Source organism: Vigna angularis, chromosome 2, assembly GCF_016808095.1.
Source record: "Vigna angularis cultivar LongXiaoDou No.4 chromosome 2, ASM1680809v1, whole genome shotgun sequence".
Taxonomy (NCBI): Eukaryota; Viridiplantae; Streptophyta; class Magnoliopsida; order Fabales; family Fabaceae; genus Vigna; species Vigna angularis.
In genome coordinates, this window is record NC_068971.1 from 17,979,445 (window position 1) to 18,002,617 (window position 23,173).

At 35.0% G+C, this 23,173-nt stretch overlaps 1 protein-coding gene across 1 annotated transcript; it reads left to right on the plus strand.

Moving 5' to 3' along the window:
* The first annotated feature begins 2,992 nt into the window (after positions 1-2,992).
* Positions 2,993-6,152, plus strand: LOC108328114 (laccase-4). Its single transcript, XM_017561919.2, has 6 exons — positions 2,993-3,158; positions 3,460-3,611; positions 4,051-4,295; positions 4,413-4,547; positions 4,675-5,607; positions 5,705-6,152. The coding sequence occupies exons 1-6, from the start codon at positions 3,072-3,074 to the stop codon at positions 5,833-5,835; spliced, it is 1,683 nt and encodes a 560-aa protein (XP_017417408.1). The 5' UTR covers positions 2,993-3,071; the 3' UTR covers positions 5,836-6,152.
* Positions 6,153-23,173: the final 17,021 nt, after the last annotated feature.

The following is a 23,173-nucleotide window of genomic DNA, read 5'->3' on the forward strand; positions in this document are numbered from 1 at the left end:
TATTTTTATTGTGCCCCTTGAAAATTCAAATTCAGAAAAGATCGTACTCTTTCTTGGACGTGATCATATTACTAACTTACACAACTGTCAACAACTTTGAAATTGTCCAGTTTAAAAGCAAGGAGTATATGGACTGATAAAAGTTTCAAAAAATTATTGAAGTTGTTGAAGGAGATACTTCTAGAAAATAACACATTACATATTGGTAATTACGAGACGAAGAAAATTCTTTGTCTAATTGGTTTGGAATACAAAAGAGGCATGCATGCCCCCAACATGTGGTTTATCATAGTTTAAAAAGAAAATTGATAGAAATAGTGGTGATAAAGACAAAGATAATCCACCTGCTATGGTGGTGTGGTTTTTGCCTAAAATACCTTAATTGAATTGATTGTTTACCATTAACAAAGATATGAAGAACCTGAAATGGTACATTGATGGAAGAAAGTGTGACAATTTTCTTTGACATCGAGTTGATTCTCTACAATGGAAGAAGATTGATGAAACATTTTCAGAATTTGGTGTAAAGCCAAAAATTTTAAGACCTGGACTTGCTATAAATAGTATGAATCCTTATGCAGACTTAAATAGCAAAAATAGTTCATGGTCAGTTTTATTGATGATTTACAATCTATCTCCTTTGTTATGCTTGAAGAGAAAATATATGATATTGTCTATGATGATATTAGGTCCTAGACAACTTGGAAATGACATTGATGTGTACTTGAAATCGTTTATTGATGATTTGAAAATGTTATGGAAAAAAAACATCGATGTGTTCGATTCATATTGTCCATAAACATTTTGTTTGCATGTAATGTTGTTTTACACCATAAATAATTTCTTGACATATTGAAACTTAAGTAGATATAATATTAATTAAAGGTCATTTTGTATGTTTTATTTGTGAAGGAAACACAAGTTATATTTAATTAAAGCATGGTAAAAAAACTGCATATACAAGGCATAAAAAATTCTTTCCATGTTACAAATGTAAGTGTTACATTTTTATTTATATAATCACTTAGTTATATTAATATTAACTTATGTTTTCAATTTAATTAGAGTTGTGGCAGAGTAAAAAAAATTCAAGTATTATATCCAAAGGTTGGAACTCATTCATCTTAAAATTATTAATTTTCGCATGTCAATTTCTGACTTTGATACGTAATTATTTTGTCATGTTTAGTATAAGAAGCAGAAAGATTCATGAGAATAAGACTATTACGTCATGTCTTAGATAAAAACAATCATTTGAGCTATAATTAGGATGATTGGACAAAGATTATATATATATATATATATATATATATATATATATTTCACATATTAAAAATCACATTAAACTTTAAATATTATTATTCATACATAATGAAGTTGCGTTATTTTTTCTGCAGTTCAAGAATCTATTACCTATAATGGATGATACTATAAAGAAAATAAGACAAGAGTGAACAACGTATCTACTATAACGATATAGTTAGGATCACAATAGCATTAGGGCTTTGCTTGAAAACTATCTAGGACAAGATTTTGATTATTAAAGTTTTAGTTTTGTCTTAATAGTTTTAGTTTCGATAACTTAGGCCTTGTTCACTTGAGTGGATTTGAGGGAGAGTAATTGAGGGGATTTGAGAGGATTTGAAAATAAATTTTTTTATTGATTATTTGAGTGAATTTGGAGGTAAATGAGATTGAATTTTGAAGTAAATTTTTTTAATCTGTCACGTCAATCAAATCCTACACTAATTCTCACAAACTTTACTTCCAAATCCATTCTTACTTACCTCTAAATTGACTCAAATAAACAACAAAAAAATTTATTTTCAAATCCTCTCAAATCCCCTCAATTATTCTCCCTCAAATCCACTCAAGTGAACAAGGCCTTAATGTTAATGTGGTTACATTTTTGTATTAATGACTTTAGTTTTTATATATAATTTGTGCGGGTCAACTCTCTAAGTTATCCTGAAATATTTTCTACTTTTTAGGTTAGAGTAAATTATAAATATAAACAATTTTTTTTAAAAAAAATAGTATTTGACGTCTGTTAGTTAACAAACACCAAATTGTTACCCAATTTTAATTTAAAATGATGTCAATGTATTGGGGTAACCGTTGTTAAAAGAGGTCGGACTTTCAAACTGACCTTCTTGAATGTCTGTTTTTCAATTTGATGTCTCTATATGACGTCAAAGTTTCCTCTTACATAAAAAAATAACAAAAATCATTTTTTGTGGTAATGAATTAATATTGAAACTTAAATTAGGAGTGAACAGAAGCAACTAATGGTATTAATGAGTAATTGCATTGTATTAGCAAATTATATATGTCACATAAAAAAATTAGAATAAGGTATAAGAATTGAAAAGTCAAAATACAATAAACAATACAAGTTTAATCAATAATCTTAACTAAAAATATACGCATATTATTCTCAATAAATTATAAATTATTCAAAAATTTGTATTACAATTCTAATATGACTCAATGCTAGTTATAGTTCACCAAATAAAAGAATAAAAACATTTCTGTTAAATTCTGCATAACTTCAGGATTCAGCGTGCAGCTGCAGATATACAAGGCTTGGTATTCAGCCCAAAATGGCGAATGGTTTTGCGAGAGTAACAAGCTTTCTATATAGTAATTGGTTAACAACTTTTTAGCTTAACATTTATTAATTAATGGGACAAAAGGAAAAAAAAATATTTGAACCTCAGAATACAACCAATCAACTAAATACCTCCAGGAGCTGTATTTATCAGAAAAAACTTCCAGAAGAACATACAAGGATTTCCATTGCAAAACTTTATGTGACATGCAAGAAATAATGAGTTAACATGATTTTCTCCTTTCTCTTTCCCCCTGAGCCAAGCCTTAGTTTCCAAGTATATGCCTCCATCATTCACCTAAAAACCAAACAAGAAGAACCAGGAGGAAGCAATTTCAGCCTATATAAGGGTGCCTTAGAAAGTCATGCATGAATGCACTTAAGCACATAATAAGTTATAAGACAAATATAAGTTATTTAACGCAAGAGTCAGGAGCTAGGGCTGTGAAGACTGGACAAAATGGACTCTTGGGTTAGAATTTTGATTTTCATTGCTTGCATTGTTCCTCCTTTGATTGACTGCAAAGTGAGGCACTACAAATTCAATGTAAGTATGCCATTATAGTATTCTTTCCTTGCCTCGTAGGGGACATGCATGGTTTCATGTTTTTTTACAGTGCAGGAGCTTAATAACAATATAATATATATGCTTTATTCAGCTATTAGATATGTGCATAAATTGATTCTGAGTAAATCTTAGCTAAAATTTTCACCTAAATTTCAGTCATGCATGTATAATACATAATTGGAAGATATAGATCTAAATTAGTCTCTTGTTCCAACCACTGTAAAATTTTACTCAAGGCAAGTGGTGAAGGACTTAAACTTTACTTTGGTAATGGGTGCAGGTGGTGCTGAAGAATACCACTAGACTATGTTCAAGCAAACCCATTGTCACCGTTAATGGGAAGTTCCCAGGACCCACTCTTTATGCCAGGGAAGATGATACAGTGCTGGTCAAAGTAAGAAACCTTGTCAACCACAATGTCACTATCCATTGGTGAGACTTCATTTTATTGCTTCAATTTAGACCCAAGAAGTACTGTGCAGAAAAAAAAAATAGAAAAAACCTTTATGGTAAATGTCGGCATGGGTTAGATACAATCAGAACAAAGAAAACACAATGATAAGATTGAAAAAAAGAAACTATATTCAATTGGATGAAGATTTTATGTAGATACAATGTCATACACGTATGGTTCTTCATGTATAGAACCTAAAAAATGGAATAACAGAAAACCTTTAGATAATTAAGTCTAATCACCATTTATAACATATGATAGAGAGTCTCTCTAAACTTAACACTAATATACAGTCTTCTATACTATTCACTAAACTTATGATTTGAGAGTATCATCATAAAAAATATACAAATTAACTTTAGCCAATACTAAGCAAAATATTGAATGCTAACTGGAAGACTGTAACCATCTGGGCAGGCATGGTGTGAGACAAATAAGAACTGGTTGGGCTGATGGGCCTGCATATATCACACAATGCCCAATTCTTCCAGGACAATCATATGTGTACAACTTCACCCTTACAGGACAAAGAGGAACACTTCTTTGGCACGCTCATGTTAATTGGCTAAGGTCAACTCTCCATGGTGCCATAGTTATCTTGCCAAAGCTTGGTGTGCCATACCCTTTCCCCAAACCAGATAAAGAGTTGGTGGTAATATTAGGTGAAATCAAAATCTTTAGCCAGTGCCCTCCACTCATTTATATTTTCCTTCACTGATGTTGATTAGTCCTCAACATAACCATTTAAAATTATAATTCATTATGGTGATAAACTGTAGGAGAATGGTGGAAATCTGATACCGAAGATGTTATCAATGAAGCTCTCAAGTCAGGATTAGCACCAAATGTCTCAGATGCTCACACCATTAATGGACTTCCAGGGACTGTGTCTGTGGCCAATTGTTCCACACAGGGTACATAAGTTGTGCTACTTTTCACTTCTATGATTTCTTAAGTGTATATATGGTTTTCATTTTTCCTCAAGTACTAACTACAGTTATGCTTGATTTCCCTTCTTGGTTGAATATAAAATATAAGCAGATGTGTACAAGCTTCCTGTGGAAAGTGGCAAGACCTACCTATTGAGAATCATCAACGCTGCACTCAATGAGGAGCTTTTTTTCAAAATTGCTGGCCATTTACTCACTGTGGTTGAAGTTGATGCCTCATATGTAAAACCTTTTAAGAGTGACACTCTTTTAGTGGCCCCTGGCCAAACCACCAATGCCCTTTTAACCACTGACCAAAATTCTGGTAAATACACAATTGTAGCCTCTACTTTCATGGATTCTCCAGTGGTAGCTGTGGATAATTTGACTGCTACAGCCACTTTGCACTATACTGGAACTCTCGCCACCACTCCTACAGTTCTCATCACACCTCCTCCAAGAAATGCCACACAAGTTGCTAACAATTTCACCAAGGCTCTAAAAAGCCTTAATTCCAAGAAATACCCTGCAAATGTTCCATTAACAGTTGATCACTCACTTCTCTTCACTGTTGGATTGGGGATTAACCCTTGTCCATCTTGCAAAGCTGGAAATGGGAGTAGAGTGGTGGCTGCTGTCAATAATGTGACATTTGTGATGCCAACCACTGCATTGCTTCAAGCGCATTACTTCAACACTCAGGGGGTGTTCACCACTGATTTCCCTGGAAACCCTCCTCAAGTTTACAACTACACAGCGACTCCGGCGGCTGCGAGTTCCCAGACCACAAATGGCACAAAGGTTTACAGGCTACCATTCAACTCGACAGTTCAGGTTGTTTTGCAGGATACTGGAGTCATTGCTCCCGAGAGCCACCCAATTCATCTTCATGGGTTCAATTTCTTTGTTGTTGGCTCAGGTGTAGGAAACTATGATCCCAAAACAGATGCAAGTAACTTTAACCTTGTAGATCCTGTTGAGAGGAACACAATCGGAGTGCCAACTGGAGGATGGGTTGCTTTCAGATTCAGAGCAGATAATCCAGGTAAAAAGTCTTGATGAATATTTGAGTATAATGATGTCAAAAGCATGCAGTGCTAATCTGTTCATATTAACTTGAACTAGTTTCATATATTTGACAGGAGTGTGGTTCTTGCACTGCCATTTCGAGGTGCATACAACATGGGGGTTAAAGATGGCATTCTTGGTGGACAATGGAAAAGGTCCTAATGAATCATTGATACCCCCACCAAATGATCTTCCAAAATGTTGAGACTTTCGGCCATCAATAGAATAGCACAGAAACAAGAGAAGGCCTTCCTATGCAGAAAGAAGCTTTGGAAGGATACAGAGAAGCCAGGCAAAGGAAGACAATGAAAAGGGAGGGTGGTTTTTTAATAAGATGTTGTCCCAATTGCTTTTTGAGTTAATGGGACCGTTTCTTCACACTCGTTCTGTAAATTGGAGCCAGCATTTTGGTTTTCTTTGCACATACACTTTTTTTCTTTATTTTTTCTTAAAGCTCTGCAGATCTTATGTATTGCATACTTCGTTTACTGATTGAAATAAAAGAATTACGCATTTCATTCATTGTAGGGTTCGTTAGCATCTCTGAATTGTTACCTTTAAGTTGATATAAAAACTCAAACTGATAGATTGTGGCAGAACAAATTCAAATGTTATAGACTAACTTCATTAATTTTATTAGTTTAGTGAGTGTAATATTGGGATGTAGCTTAGTCAATACTATACATCCCTAAAGTTCTATGATAATAAAATGGTTCAGTAAAATCTTAATTAAAGATTTCATCAGCGTTGGATTGTTAAGAATGGTTGAAAATAGTTCTAAGTGTAAAAATAAATCAGGTGAGTCATGTTAAGGAAAACAATAATAATACTTTGACACTCAAATGACAGTTCCAATAATTTGAATATTCATTAAGGTAAATTTGAAAAAAAAAAGGAAAAGTGTTTTGAAATGTTATGAGTTGGTTTTTTTTGCATAAAAATCCCTAATCTCTGTCCAGTATACCAGTGTTCTCATGTGTGTCCAATATTTGTTTCTCTCTCGTGCTCCAATTGTAAATGTGAAAGCAGCGACTTCAGTCTCCTTTGTCATCCCTCATTGAGGCGAAAGCCATCGAAGTCAAGTTCCAGGCTTAACATTGTGAGTTGTTTTGAATCCGTTTTCTTCTCTCACAATATATTATTTATTTTCGTTTAGGGTTTTTGCAGATTGTGTTTCTTGGTTGGATTGTGGGTGTTGTGTTGGGTTGCGCATGCTGGGTTTTGGTTTTTTGATTGAGTGTGCTAGTAATTTTTTTTTTAATTGTGGGTTTTGTAATTTTTGCTAGATTGTGTCTCTCTTTTTGTGGTTTTTTCTTGTTGACTTTGTTAGGGAATTTTGCACTCCATTTTCCAATTTTGTGTCATCTGTCCTACTTCACTTCATAAAAAGTAATGAGATTGAATATAAATGTTGATGATTGTTATGAAATGAGAGTGTATAGAATGTGTTTGATGAAATGTTTAGGTGAGATAAGAATGGTTTACAAACCCATATTAAGACTTATAATCCATGAATTTTCTTCTTGTGCAGTAATGCTTTTAGCTTGTAAAAGCCGCATGCCTTCCGTAAGTATAGAGTTCTTAATGTTACTTGGTTCTACCATATAACTTTCTCTCTTGATCACGTTCCAAAGTGTCAAGCCTTGTCTTGGTCTAATTTAATTCTGAAATCTATTTTTTCAACATAGAATGAGCCATGATTAATCTATTTGTCGTTGAGTTAATGTTTAAACATGAGAAATGGAAGACACAAAGTTTTAATAAGAATAAAATAAAATAAGGCTTAGATATTAAGTAAGTAATACCTCTTTAAAATTGAAAGCATGTGGTGCATATTAAGGAGATCAGTAAATAACTTGATGTTTGAATTAAAATGATTAAATGGTTTACTAAATTGTTGGAGTAAATAGATGTTAGACAAATTTGGAATTTAAGCTATCAAATTTGGTATGAATCACATTATGTTTTTGGTATGGTTCATATGATGTGTGTACCATGACACTAAGTTTGTAAATGAATGGTGATTGGTTAATAAAACATAATGGCAATGTCTTGATTGTGTTAGAATGATGTGAGTAAAAGAGCTTTAGTAAGTTGATGGACAAATTTATGAGCACCAAAATATGATGTCACAAACTTGTTTTTCAATCGGCAAGTATGACCGAATCGTTCAAGTAATAAACTTGGTAAGACCAAGTATCGTTCTTCCCAAAGGACTCACGGCCTAGTTTAGTTATGTGATTTCTTGATTAGCTAAGACTTAAAGACGAAATATTTGAAGTTTAATATGCAAGACAGAAAATAAACATGTATGCATGAAGTTTTGATCAATGGCTAAAACAAAAGACACACACTTTCAATGGAATATATTAATGAATATGTTGTTGGGGGTCAATTTCATCTTATCCACTCTCATATATTTTAGGAATTCAACATTCAAATCATCATTGTTAATGCCACTCTCTAAAGTACCTTTCTAGAAGGCTTCTCCCCAATCACGAGTTCATACAATTCCTAGCATTCCTAATGATCAGTTCATAAGTGCAGGAGCTTAACGACAACCAATATCATATTGGGAGAAATTCCCCGGATCTAGACTTCCCCGTACGTTCCCGTATCGACAAAACCAATAATCATGCATCGAATGAGTTAAACAATGCAAGCATTAAGCAAAGAGGAAAAACCCTAACTAATGATGAAAGAAAGCATAAATCTTAATTAAAAGATGTAACAAACAGATTCCATATATGAGAGCTTCATAAGATTACATTGATTCCCCAACAAACATACAAGGTTTAGTTCACCATATTCATGGTGAACCTAGATGAATTACAATGAAAGAATGAAAGAATAAACCCTAAAAAGGTGAAGAGGTAGCCTGAGCATCCAAGATCCTCCTTCAAAGGGGTGGAAGAGAGAGTGTTTGCCTCGTTTCTGCCAAAGATGCCTAACCCTAGGAAACCCTAAAGCTTATATATCATTCGTAAATTACAAAAAGTCAAGTCCAAGCCCATTAAAGTGCCGCTCAGCGGTAAAATACCGCTCAGCGGTGAGTGCGTGACTTTGTTTTCTCCCCTCAGCGGCCATTTCACCCCTCAGCGGAGCCAGCGTGATTGCCTGAGTGCCGCTCAACGGTAAATTGCCGCTGAGCGGCAGTTGCGGCTTCTCTTTTTGCACTTTTTGATGTCTTATCTGATTTCATCTCTCTCCTTCTTCACTTCTTTCACCAAATTCACCTTAAAACCTGCACAAAAACACTGAAATCAAGCATAAACCTGTCCAGCTCTCTTATTTCTGAAAATATTGGTAAAAGCATGATTTCAAGCTAGTTTCTAAGTGTAAAGGTTGCTTTTAGTGTCAATTTTAAGCATGAAAATAACAATTTTTCAACTGTTATCACAACCCCAAACTTAGAACTTTGCTTGTCCTCAAGCAAACAAGATGTAACTCCATCTTCCACCAATTCATATGATGATTCACTCATTCTAAAATCTTCTTTTCAATGATAAGTAAAAACTTCAATCAAACTTATGACCAAGAGTTCAATCAAGATGTGCACATGCTTTAGTGTTCACAAAGTCATTTAAATTCCAACAAATGCTATTTTTCATGAATGATCAATCAATTAAGCATGGATGTTCATGTGCTAATGGAGTATTTCCTCACTAGATAAAGTGTTTCACTCAACACACAAGTGTATAAAAGGTAATCACTCATTCACTCTACTATCACAATGTTACATGAATCAACTTTGCCTTTCATTTTACCACAATCAAAAACATTCACAAGCATGCATATCACAAGGACTTTTCAATGGCTTATAATGTGGCTTGGCTAACAAGAAAATTGGTTTTTCTGGATCACAAAATCCTTGAGTTAAGAGAGTCATAACAACACAATTATTCTTATTCTTCCCAACTTGCCTTTGCATTTGCATTGAGCTTTGCTTCTCTTTTTTTTTTCTTTTCTTTTTTCTTTTTTCTTTGCATATTCTTACTTTTTTAGCTCTTAGCTCAATGCTTTTCCTTTTTCATGTTTTCCCAACAACCCCAAACTTGAACATTTAACAATACCACACAAGATCTTCTACTTAACTCAAGGTAAAGATTTTCAATCAAGGGTTTTCAGTGTATGTTCAAGGCTAAGGGTTCAAAGGATAGAACACAAAGTGTTCTCTTTTAGTGGGCTAACTTTATGAATTTGGCCAATAAAAGGGTTCCAACAAACCGCCTTGATCACATGAAGCAAAACAAGCAATTGATTCAATCATAGAAAACCTGAGCAAAGTCATTCATGCTTTCAAAGTAATAGCATTCAATCATACCAAAAACTCTGGAGCTCAAAACCTCACATATAAGCTCATTCACATTTGACATACACATCCTGCTTAATTTCACAATCATAATCATGATATCCTGCATTTGTTCACAAAGCTTGTGAATCACCTGTATAAGCATTTTAATGTGCACATCTATCTCAACATCAATCAATCACTAATCATCATCAAGCATTACTTATCACACAATCACAGTTAATAGCAAACCATCATAACAAACCAGGTTTCCAATAGAGTACATCAAACCCTAATCTAAAACAAATAATAAATAAGTTTAGAAAACTTAAACCACAAACGCATAATCATATGATAGCATTCATCAGTAAATGCTATCTCAGCTCATCATCAGTCTGAGCTGTCCTCTGTATCTTCTTCTTCCTCCTCATCTTCATCATCTTCAAATGCATCCTCCTCATCAGCTTCATCTTCTTCCATATCTCTAGCTGAAGCTTCAGCTGCTCCAGCTCCTCCTCCATGCACTGGTTCTTCTGGCCAAGCTACTACATTATGGAATTCATCCATAGTCCACCTGTGGGCTGGAGGTGTATCATACATCCCCACTATCATCTCAGCAGTGACCACCTGCCCTCTGTGAATGGACTGCAACTGAGCACCTATAAGAGACATATACATGTCCCTCATCTGGAATGGTTCTGCTTCATGTGTCTCAGCAGATGTCTGGCTCTGTGCTGGCCCTCTCTCTCTGCGAGCACGGCGTGGTGGAACTGGCTGAGCAGCATCCTCACCTCCACAGTACTGTCTGTAATAGGCCTCATCAATAGCTTTTCTTGGCCTCTCAAATGGTGGAACAGAAGTATCCACCCCAGCTAGCTTGCAAAGGTGAGTAATCAAAGAAGGATGTCCTAGTGGTGCTTTGTTGTTTGAGGTGTTAGCACATACACTAATTTCATCAGCTATCACCTGCCCAATATTAACATTTAAATTTCTGATAGCACAGTAGATGAATAGTGCCCTGCTGAGAGTAATATCTGACACATGTGAACATGGCTGAATGTTGGCATGAGAAAATGCCATCCAATACTTTGCAAGAGGAGTCAAATCCGTCCTCCTAATGTTAACCACTGAGCCAGATCTATTTCTTTGGAAGTGTCCTCCAGGTATACACAACACTCTCTCCACATCCTCATAATCAGCACCTTCCTCCATGCAAAGAGCAAACTGGCATTGCTCACCAGCCCACACAGTATCCAGGAAGTTGTTGATAGAATCAGGATCATACCTGATAGCATGGCCTCTGACATAGCCCAAATAATTCTCAGCTGGATAATCACCAATCTTCTTTGCATTGGTGTAAAATTCCTTTACTACAGCTATGTTGGCAGGTGCAGGATAAGTGGCTAGCTTTCCCCAATCATTCCCTAACACTTGCTCTCCAAATTGAGGAGCAAAGTTAGGTATCATTCCAACCTTTCTCTCCATCAGAAGTCTCCTGTCCTGAACCACCCTAAAGTGCTTCTCATGTTTCCTAGAGAGGAACCTGCTAGATTGGGGTTGCTCTGGTTCCTTTTCCTTTCTCTTGGTTGCCATGGTTTTCAATCTCTTTCCTGAAGAGGATGCCATTCCTACATATAAATACACAACCATAGAACATGATGTTAATCATTAGTAAAACATAGAACACAACTCCTTTCGATGATAAACCACCGCTGAGGGCCAGAATTTCCCCTCAGCGCCACCAGTGCCATAGTCCAAATCACAAAAAACCAAAAATACCAAATCTGGCAGAGTGCCGCTCAGCGGTAGTTTTACCCCTCAGCGGTAACTCTGCAGATTTTTGAAAATCTTGTTTTAAAACTTTCCTAACTCCACCCAAATGCAATTTTCAGTTTTCCAGTTCATAATCATGCAGTTTAATCGGTTCAAACATCAACTATATCATCAAATCATGCATAGAAATCAAAACCCCTAAATATTCATGCTTTGACAATCATATTCAAATTCAAGAACCCTAGAATGAACAAAATGCTTTTTACTTACTTGGGTGGAGATACTAGATGCAATGAGAATGCTTCCAAGCTAGAATGCTCTCTTCCAACCCCAAACTTTGATGGCACACTAGTGAAAAAGTGAGTGGAAGAGATATTTTCTTAAGAGGAAAGAGTGAAAAGATGTGGAAAACCTAGGAGAAGGTGTGTGGAAGTGTTTGTGCAGAGAAAAGCCTGGAAAGAAACCCTAAAATGTAGCTTGGGGTATAAAAATACCCTAATGGGCTCGGGTCCCGCTAAGGGGAACTAAAGCCCATTCTGCGCGAGTACCGCTCAGCGGTAAGTTACCGCTCAGCGGCACTTTCGTGATGTGCTCTTCTCCTTCTTTTCTTAACCTACGTGCCTCCTAACATGTTCCTCATTGGTTCCCTGCAATTCAATGTTTGAAAATGCTTATGCAAACCCTATTATGCAACTAAAACAAACAAAAAGAAACATTCAATCAACTGGGTTGCCTCCCAGGTAGCGCTTGTTTAACGTCACGAGCCTGACCCAAAATCCACCAACACCCATCAGTAGGTGTAACAAACTTACCAACACCTATCAGTAGGTGCAAAATTTTCTTACCAACACCCATCAGTAGGTGTTACAAACTGAGTATCCTTCAGTAGATACTTAACCACCTAGCATCCTTCAGTAGATGCTATATCCAACAAAATATTTACAAAAATAATGTCCACAGATTAAAAGTTACAAAACCAAAATCAAAATCAAAAGTTTTTAAATCACTGGGTTGCCTCCCAGCAAGCGCTCTTTTAACGTCATTAGCTTGACCCAGTAAAGCTCAAGTTCCTTCTTCTTTTTCTTCTTCTTTCTACTGAACTTCTTTAGAAATTTAATCAAACCAGGAACCTGTTGCAGTGTCTCAATCATAGGAACTTTAATCTCCAATTTCTTGAAGATTTCCATAAAGCACTTAAATTTCTTTTCCTTCCTATGATTCTTCTTTAGATGAGGATGGGATTTTTCATATGATTCCTTCTTCTTTCCTCTCATCTTCTTTTTCTTACGCTTTCTCTCCCCAAATTTTCTCTTTTTCTTTTCTTTTATTTTTTTCTTCCCTTCTCTTTTTCTCCTCAACTTCTTTATTTTCACACAAATTTTATTTCTCTCTTCTCTCTCAACCACTTCTTTTTCTTTTTCTTCATCTTTATCTTTCTCACTCAACTCTTCTTTCTCTTTTCTCTCTACCCTTTCCTCATCTCCCTCTAATTTTCCCTCATCAAGAATCTTGTCACTTTCAGTGATAATGCCTTGCCCTTCCTCCTTAAGGTTAACTTCAGTATTAACGTCATCATTCAATCTCTGATTGATGTAACGAAGTTGCATCTCCATTCTTTTACATGATTCTTCAATGCTTTTCTGAGTAGAGTCGGAATTTTTCAAAAATCGTTGAAGGGTGTCCTCCAACCTATCCAAACTTCCTGATAGAAAGGGTTGTTGCTGTCATTGTTGTTGTGGTTGGTTCTCAAATTGTCCAGCAGCTTGCCAAAATTGGCTTTGATCCATGCTTGAGTGAGGTTCCCACCAGTGGTTGAGATTACTTTGGTAGAATTGAGTGCCCATATGGTTAAATTCTTAACCAAATTGCATTCTGCAGACATTAGGCACAAAACCCTAAAAACAATTGTTAGCACAAAAAGATATAAAAGAAGATATAAGATCAGAGATAAGAAGATGAAATAAAAACAGAAAACAGAAAAATAAAAACAGAAAAATAAAATAAAATAAAATAAAATAAAATAATAACCAAAAAAATAAAATAAAATAAAATAAAATAAAAACTCAAAAATATAAATAGAAAATAAAAATTCGAAATTTAAATTAAAAATTCAAAAACAAGTCAAAGATAATCAATAATCACACAAATTAACCAGTTAAACCAGAGTCCCCGGCAACGGCGCCAAAAACTTGATGGACAATTTTATGAGCAGCAAAATATGATGTCACAAACTTGTTTTTCAATCGGCAAGTATGACCGAATCGTTCAAGTAATAAACTTGGTAAGAGCAAGTATCGTTCTTCCCAAAGGACTCACGGCCTAGTTTAGTTATGTGATTTCTTGATTAGCTAAGACTTAAAGACGAAATATTTGAAGTTTAATATGCAAGACAGAAAATAAACATGTATGCATGAAGTTTTGATCAATGGCTAAAACAAAAGACACACACTTTCAATGGAATATATTAATGAATATGTTGTTGGGGGTCAATTTCATCTTATCCACTCTCATATATTTTAGGAATTCAACATTCAAATCATCATTGTTAATGCCACTCTCTAAAGTACCTTTCTAGAAGGCTTCTCCCTAATCACGAGTTCATACAATTCCTAGCATTCCTAATGATCAATTCATAAGTGCAGGAGCTTAACGACAACCAATATCATATTGGGAGAAATTCCCCGGATCTAGACTTCCCCGTACGTTCCCGTATCGACAAAACCAATAATCATGCATCGAATGAGTTAAACAATGCAAGCATTAAGCAAAGAGGAAAAACCCTAACTAATGATGAAAGAAAGCATAAATCTTAATTAAAAGATGTAACAAACAGATTCCATATATGAGAGCTTCATAAGATTACATTGATTCCCCAACAAACATACAAGGTTTAGTTCACCATATTCATGGTGAACCTAGATGAATTACAATGAAAGAATGAAAGAATAAACCCTAAAAAGGTGAAGAGGTAGCCTGAGCATCCAAGATCCTCCTTCAAAGGGGTGGAAGAGAGAGTGTTTGCCTCGTTTCTGCCAAAGATGCCTAACCCTAGGAAACCCTAAAGCTTATATATCATTCGTAAATTACAAAAAGTCAAGTCCAAGACCATTAAAGTGCCGCTCAGCGGTAAAATACCGCTCAGCGGTGAGTGCGTGACTTTGTTTTCTCCCCTCAGCGGCCATTTCACCCCTCAGCGGAGCCAGCGTGACTGCCTGAGTGCCGCTCAGCGGTAAACTGCCGCTGAGCGGCAGTTGCGGCTTCTCTTTTTGCACTTTTTGATGTCTTATCTGATTTCATCTCTCTCCTTCTTCACTTCTTTCACCAAATTCACCTTAAAACCTGCACAAAAACACTGAAATCAAGCATAAACCTGTCCAGCTCTCTTATTTCTGAAAATATTGGTAAAAGCATGATTTCAAGCTAGTTTCTAAGTGTAAAGGTTGCTTTTAGTGTCAATTTTAAGCATGAAAATAACAGTTTTTCAACTGTTATCATCCTCCCCCATGGCTAGAGCAAACTGACACTGCTCTCCTGACCATTCAACACCAAGAAAATTGTTAATTGTAGCAGCATCATAAGGTATTCTTCTCCCTCTCACATAGCTTGTATAATCCTCATAACTACCACCAAAAGATCTTGCATTGGTATAAAACTCCTTCACCATAGTTATATTAGCAGGTGATGGATAAGAAGCCAAGTTCTCCCACTGCCATCTTTCCATTTCTCTTCCAAATTCAGGTGCCATGGTGGGTATTAGTCCCACCTTTCTCTCCATCAATAGCCTCCTATTCTGCACCTGATAAATAAATTTTTAATCCCAAAAAACGGAGTCAAAAACTTGTTAAGACCTCGGCAAGTGTACCGAATCGTATCAAGTAATAATAAATGGTATGACCAAGTATCGTTTCCCAAGAGAGTCACGACACGAAACAATTATGTGATTACTCAACTAATTAAGACTCTAAAGAACAAATTTTGGGGTTTTTGGATGCAAATGCAATAAAATAAACATGAAAGCAATTTGATCAATTGAGGCTAAACACAAGAATGAATGGATGAAGTTGATGATATTGTTGTTGGGTTTAGATTTCACCTAATTTACTCTCATGCATATATGAATTCATCTTCTTCATTAATGTTAATTCCACTTTCTAATTTACCTTAAACCCGATGTCTCGGTGAAGAAAGCCTACTCCTAATTACTAGTTCACAATGTCTTGTCTCCCTAGCAATTAATCATGCATTACATTCGCACAGAAGCTTAAAGGTAACCAACCCTCATATCCTAAGTCTAGGCAATACTACTTTTGGGAGAATTTCCTCAGATCTAGATTTCCCCGTATGTGTCCATATCGACAAAATCAATGATCATGCAATTGAATGAGTTAAACAAAGCATGCATAGAGTGTAGACGAAAAACCCTAACAATTAATGAAGTAAAGCATATATAATAAAGAATCAATTCAATACATGAGAGTTTAAGAGGTTACATCTTTCCCAAAAACAAATAAGGTTTAGTTCTCCGTCGTCATGGAAGAACTAGATGAGCAATGGAATGAAAAAATGGAAGAGATAGAAAATCGTAGAAAGAGAAGAGGAGAGCCATCACCATCTCCAAATCTACCCCCAAGGGGTGAAAAATGTGTTTCTATGCTCAAGCCATCAAAAGATACAAAACCTAGGACGTGCAAGTCCTTAAATAGAACATAAAAATAACATAAAACAAGTCCAAGCCCATAAGAATAACAGAAAATAGGTCCAAGCCCACTTAAATTGGCGCTCAGCGGAATTTGGCGCTCAGCGGTGATTTTAGCACTTCAAAAATGCCGCTCAACAGTAATTACCGCTCAGCGCAACTTTTTCTGTACTCTGGTTGACTTTTCTGCATTTTAGTTGACTATTTGACTTTTTTGGTTGACTGGTTGACTTTTCTGGTTGACTTGTTGACTTTTCTGGTTGACTGGTCGACTGTTCTAGTTTTTGATTGACTTTTCTGCATTCCAACCATTCGGTACTTTAACTCTTCTTTCAAATCAATCCAATAACCTACAAAATCAACGGAATCTAGCACAAAACCATTAAATTCACGTTCAACTCTCTTATTCACAAAACTAAAGCAAAAACATGAGTTAAAGCAAGTTTCTAAGTCAAAAAGGGTTGATTGATTATCAAAATTAAGTATAAAAATAACGGTTTTTCAACCGTTATCACAACCCCAAACTTAGAACTTTGCTTGTCCTCAAGAAAACAAGATGTAACTCAATCTTCCACTAATCCATACAATGGTTCACCACATTCAAAAACTCTTTCTTTCAAGACAAGAAATTACTCAAATGCGCTCATAAAAAAGAATTCAGTCAAGATGCACACATGCTTTGGTGTTCACATAATCACATATTATCCAACAAATGCTATTCTTATGAATAATCAATAACCAAGCAAGAATGTTATCATAAAGTGCATGGAACTATTCCTCACCAAAGATAGTGTTTCACTCAAGCACTTAAAAGTGTTTCACTCAACTCAAAGGTGTATAATAAGGTGACACTCTTACACTCTACCATCACAATGTCACATGAATCAACTTTATGACTTATAAACTAGCTTGAAATCATGCTTTTGCTTATGTTTTTGGAAATAAGAGAGTTGGACAGGTTTTATGCTTGATTTCCTTGTTTTTGCAGGTCTTTTAGATGAATTGAGTGAAAGAAGTGAAGAAGCTAAGAGTTGGATTCAGAAAAGGAAGAAAAAGTGCAAAAAAAGGAAGAAGCCACAAGTACCGCTCAGCGTCATTTACCGCTGAGCGGCACTTTGAAGACCCGCAGTCACCGTTGAGGGGAAAAACTGCAGCTGAGGGGCATAATAGATGTCACGCACTTACCGCTGAGCGGCATTCTGATGGGCTTGGGCTCACTTTTCTGTAATTTTTAGAATAGTACATAAGGTTTTACTTAACCTAGGTCAAGTATCTTTGGCTGGGACGAAGTAGAAACACACTCTTTCACCCCTTGGAGGAGGATTTTGGATGCTAAGGCTCCTTTCTAAACTTTCTAGGGTTCTATCTTTCATTCTTTCATTGTATTTCATCTAGCTTCACCATGAATATGGTGAACTAAAACTTTATTGTTGTTGGGGAATCAATGTAATCCTTTTGAAACTCGCATGTATGAAATTTGTTCTTCAAAATATTCTTTAAGATACATGCTTTCTTTCATTAATTGTTAGGGTTTTTCCTCTTTGCTCAAAGCATGCATTGTTTAACTCATTCGATGTCATGATCATTGATTTTGTCGATATGGACACATACGGGGAAATCTAGATCTGGGAAATCTCTCCGAATAGTAGTATAAACTAGACATAGGAGTATGATGGTTGGTTGCCTTTAAGCTTCTGTTCACTATAATGCATGATTAATTGCTAGGGAGACAAGACATTGTAAACTAGTGATTATGATTAGGCTTTCTTCGCCGAGACATCGGGTTTAAGGTAATTTAGAAAGTGGCATTAACAATTAATGAAGAAAGATGAATTCCCGAATAAATGAGAGTAGATAATGATGAAATTGATAAACCCCAACAACATAATCATCCATATATTTCAATTCACGTGTTTAGTTTCTTCTTACCATTGATCAATCCATGCATACATATTTACTTTTGAGTATTTGCATTTAAATCTTAATTAATCAGTTTTACAAGTCTTAGCTAATCAACAAACCACACAACTGTCTAGGTCGTGAGTCCTTTGGGAGAACGATACTTGGTCTTACCAGGTTTATTACTTGATATGATTCGGTTACACTTGTCGAGGTCTTAACAAGTTTTTAACTCCGTTTTCGGGGATTAAAGAATTTTTCATCATTTAACCATATATCAAACACATTCACAAGCAAGTTATCATCACAAGGACTTTTGAAGGCTTGTATTGAGGCTGGGCTAAGAAGAAAATTGGTTTTTCTAGACAACAAAATCCTTGAGTTAAGAGAGTGCACAATTAATTTATTCTCATTAAATTTCAACTCTCTTTCCTCTATTATGTGAGAAACCAATATTCAACTCATTCCCAAACTTTAATTGCATTGAGCTTAACCTTTCCTTTTCTTTCTTTTCTTCTCCTTTGCTTTTTGCTTTCGCTTTTTGCTTTTGCCCAATGCTTTTTAATGAATTTCACAAAGTTCTTTCCGGTTTCTCACCACCCAAAACTTGAACCATTCTCCATTACCACAAAAACATACTCTACTTAACTCAAGGTAAGGATTTCAAAAAGGGTTTTTCCACTTTTCAAATTTAGGCTCAAGGTGCAAAGGTTAGAGAAAACATTGATCTTTATTGGGTTCACCTATAAACATTGGCTCTAAGGGAGAAGAAAAACATGGCCTTGATCATTTGTAACAAGCAAGCAAGTGGTTCAATCATAGAAAATTAGGCAAAATCAATCATGCTTCCAAAGTAGTAGCACTCAATCAATCAAAAACTCTAGAGTCTAATCTCTCACAGGTTAACTCAAGTTCCACAATTTGATAAACATCTTGCCCAACATATTAATCATGCATCTATTTTTTAACAAAACTATGAGCAACCACCATCTATGCTTAAAAAGCCTCAACAATCATTAACTCAACATGCATCATAGAACAATAGAGAAAACACAAGAATATTACTCATCACAAATAATTTACCACATCATACCAACCATTGCAACACAATTCATGAAACAAAGTACATAAAAAAAATTCAAATAAACAAAAAAAAATCCTCATCCTGAAGCATCCATCAGTAGATGCTCTCATCTGAATCTTCCAGCATCCATCAGTAGATGCGAATCCTTATCATCAACATCCATCAGTAGATGCTAATCTTTCTCATCTTCATCGGCATCCATCAGTAGATGCCTTTAGTAGCATCCATTAGTAGACCCTATCATTCATCACTCTCATCATGGCAGCATCCATCAATAGATGTTGTCAATCCTGCAAAGTAAATTCAAATCCAAAAGAAAAAGTCAGAAATTGGGTTGCCTCCCAAAAAGCGCTTATTTAACATCACGAGCCTGACCCAAAATCCTCCAGCATCCTTCAGTGGACGCATATCTTTATCACCAACACCCATCAGTAGGTGCATACAAACATAGTATCCTTCAGTAGATACTCTTAATCACCTAGCATCCACCAGTAGATGTTAATCCTTTTCATGAACACTCATCAGTAAGTGTCTGATAGCATAGTATCCTTCAGTAGATACTCAATCCCCTGGCATCCATCAGTAGATGTTGTGCTTCTTCTCTTGATGATCATGTGATCCTAGTACAGATTTTCGAATTTGATCCTGCAAACACTAAAGAACACTGCACTAGAGCACCCAATTAGCACAAACAAATAAAAAAGTAAAAAGATAAAAAGATAGAAGGATAGAAAGATAGAAAGAAAAAAAAATCAAAAGATAAAAAGATAAAAAATAAATAAAAAATAAAAATAAAAATAAAAAGATAAACAGAAAAAAAATAAAAAGAGAAAAAAATAAAAAGAGAAAAAGATAAAAAAGATAGAAAAAAGATAGAAGGATAGAAAGAAAAAAAAAATCAAAAGATAAAAAGATAAAAAAATAAAAAAATAAATAAAAAAATAAAAATAAAAATAAAAAGATAAACAGAAAAAAAATAAAAAGATAAAAAAATAAAAAGATAAAAAAATAAAAAGAGAAAAAGATAAAAAAAATAAAAGAGAAAAAGATAAAAAAATAAAAAGATAAAAAAAGTAAAAAGAGAACAAGATAACAAGAAAAAAAGAAAAAATAGAAAGATAAAAAGATAAAAAGATAAAAGGATGAAAAGATAGAAAGATAGAAATATAAAAAGATAAAAAGAAGAAAAAAATAAAATAAAATAAAATAAATAAGAAGATAGAAAGATGAAAAGATAAAAAAAAATGAAAAAGAAGATAGAAAGATGAAAAGAAATAAAAAGATAAAAATTAAAGATAAAGTCTAATCGGTTAAGAATCACACAAATAGAATAGTTATACCATGAGTCCCCGACAACTCCGCCAAAAACTTGATGAACAAATTTTCAATCCCCAAAAACGGAGTCAAAAACTTGTTAACCCTCGACAAGTGTAACCGAATCATATCAAGTAATAAACCTGGTAAGACCAAGTATCGTTCTCCCAAAGGACTCACGGCCTAGACATTTATGTGATGCAAAAGACTTGTGAACAAATTGTTGTAAGTTTCAAATGCAAAAGACTGAAAAGTAAATATGTGTGCATATGATGATCAATGGGAAAGAAGAAACAAAACACGTGAATTGAAATATATGGATGAATATGTTGTTGGGGTTTATCAATTTCATCCTATCCATTCTCTTGTATTTAGGAATTCATCATTCTTTTCATTAATGTTAATGCCACTTTCTAAATTACTTTAAACCCGATGTCTCGGCGAAGAAAGCCTAATGATAATCACTAGTTTACAATGTCTTGTCTCCCTAGCAATTAATCATGCATTATAGTGAACAGAAGCTTAAAGGCAACCAACTATCATACTCCTATGTCTAGGTTTGTAATATATTGTTGGAAGAATTCCCCAGATCGTGATTTGTAAGATATCTCTCAATAACAATCCTAGGGAGAGAAGAGGAGAGCTTTCACATCCCCAAATCGTCCAACCCTAGGAGTACAAAATCTCCTGATACTTACAAATCATAAGATTTATGCCATACATGAATAAAATATCACAAGCATTTGAGCAAAGAAGAATATCTCTAACAATTAATGAAAGAAAGCATGTATCATAAAAATGATCTTGAAGAACAAATTCCATACAAGAGAGTTTCTAAGGATTTACATTGATTCCCCAATAACAAAATAAGTTTAGTTCTCCATCGTCATGGTAGAACTAAATGAACAATGGAATGAAAGAATGGAAAAGATAGAAAAACATAAGAAAGAGAAGAGGAGAGTCGTCACCATCTCCAATTCTACCCCCAAGGGGTGAAAAATGTGTTTCTGCTTCGTTCCAGCCAAAGATACTAACCTTAGGAAGACTAAAGCCTTATATAGACTTCTAAATATTACAGAAAATTAAGCCCAAGCCCATAAGAATAATAGAAAACGGGTCCAAGCCCAAAACAGATCATAAAAATTATAGAAAATTGGCCCAAAGCCCAATAAGTGGCGCTCAGCGGTAATTACCGCTCAATGGTAAGTGTGTTTCTTCTATTTTTCCCCTCAACTGCATTTTTACCCCTCAGCAGTGCCAACGGGTCCTTGAAAGTGCCGCTTAGCGGTAATTGGCGTTGAGTGGTACTTGCGGCTTCTCTTCTTTTGCACTTTTTGTGTCCTTTTCTGATTCCATCTCTGTCCCACTTCACTTCTTTCATCAAATTCATCTTAAAAACCTACAAAAACAAGGAAATTAAGCATAAAACCTGTCCAACTCTCTTATTTCCAAAAACATAAGCAAAAGTATGATTCCAAGCTAGTTTCTAGTCAGAAAGGTTGTTTTTGATATCAATTTTAAGTATAAAAATAACAGTTTTTCAACTGTTATCAGTAGGGGAACAAGTCTGAAGCCAAAAGAAGGATGACTCAAGTGTATCTGTATGGAGAAACTACATATTGGGTTGTAGGAGCGGCTATAGTCGGTGAGGTACGGTACAAGAGTGTGACTAGGTCTTGTCATGATGAAGTTCATGTTTTGGTGATGCTCATGGTGTGGTTCATGATTGTGATAGTCCTGTTGGCGGTGTACCTATGATGATGATCATGGTATTGAGGATGCTCCAGATTATGCTATGTTGATAATGGTGTTACTATACTGGTTATAGTAAGTAGTTAGCATAGGTGCTAATGAGTGGATAGACCAAAGGTCTTTGTGTGAGATGTTAGTGATGACATCAAGAGTTGAGATCAAGGATCAAGAATGGAAGTTTGAGGATCGAGGATCGAGGATCGAGTAATTCATTATGATTGAATTATTTATGTTAGAGGATTAGGAATCCTATTATTATTACTTCTATGTATGGGGTGTTTGATTATGAATGATATAATCATAAGGTATGTATCTTGTTAATTGTTTGATTATGTTGATATAATCAGTGTGTATGTATCTTGTTGTTATGATTATTTTATCGGTAGCTTACCCCACACATGTTTGTGTTTGTGTGTTTATGAATGAAATTATCGACGATGATCGTATAATGTATTATACATGAGCAGATCATATTGTAGATGTTCTAGAGACATGATAGATTCATGAGATGACAGAGGAAAGATTTGAGTTTCTTTAAAAATGTTCTTTTGGCACAGAATTTTTGATGTGATCATAGATAGGGCAAAGGATGAAGAGAATAAAGGACGATAAAAAGCCTAAAAAGAGTATAATAGGTTTCATGGGCTTGTATTTGCCTCCTTGTTTTCTTTTCGTTAGTTCTAGTTGAATAAACGCTTATAAACCCTTCTTTTCCTTTTAGCACAAGCAATGTG

Coding starts and splice junctions, on each gene's coding strand:
- LOC108328114 (XM_017561919.2), top strand. CDS start 3,072: ATGGACTCTTGGGTTAGAATTTTGATTTTCATTGCTTGCATTGTTCCT. Junction 4,296..4,412: donor AGAGTTGGTGGTAATATTAG/GTGAAATCAAAA, acceptor GATAAACTGTAG/GAGAATGGTGGAAATCTGAT. Junction 5,608..5,704: donor ATTCAGAGCAGATAATCCAG/GTAAAAAGTCTT, acceptor TATATTTGACAG/GAGTGTGGTTCTTGCACTGC.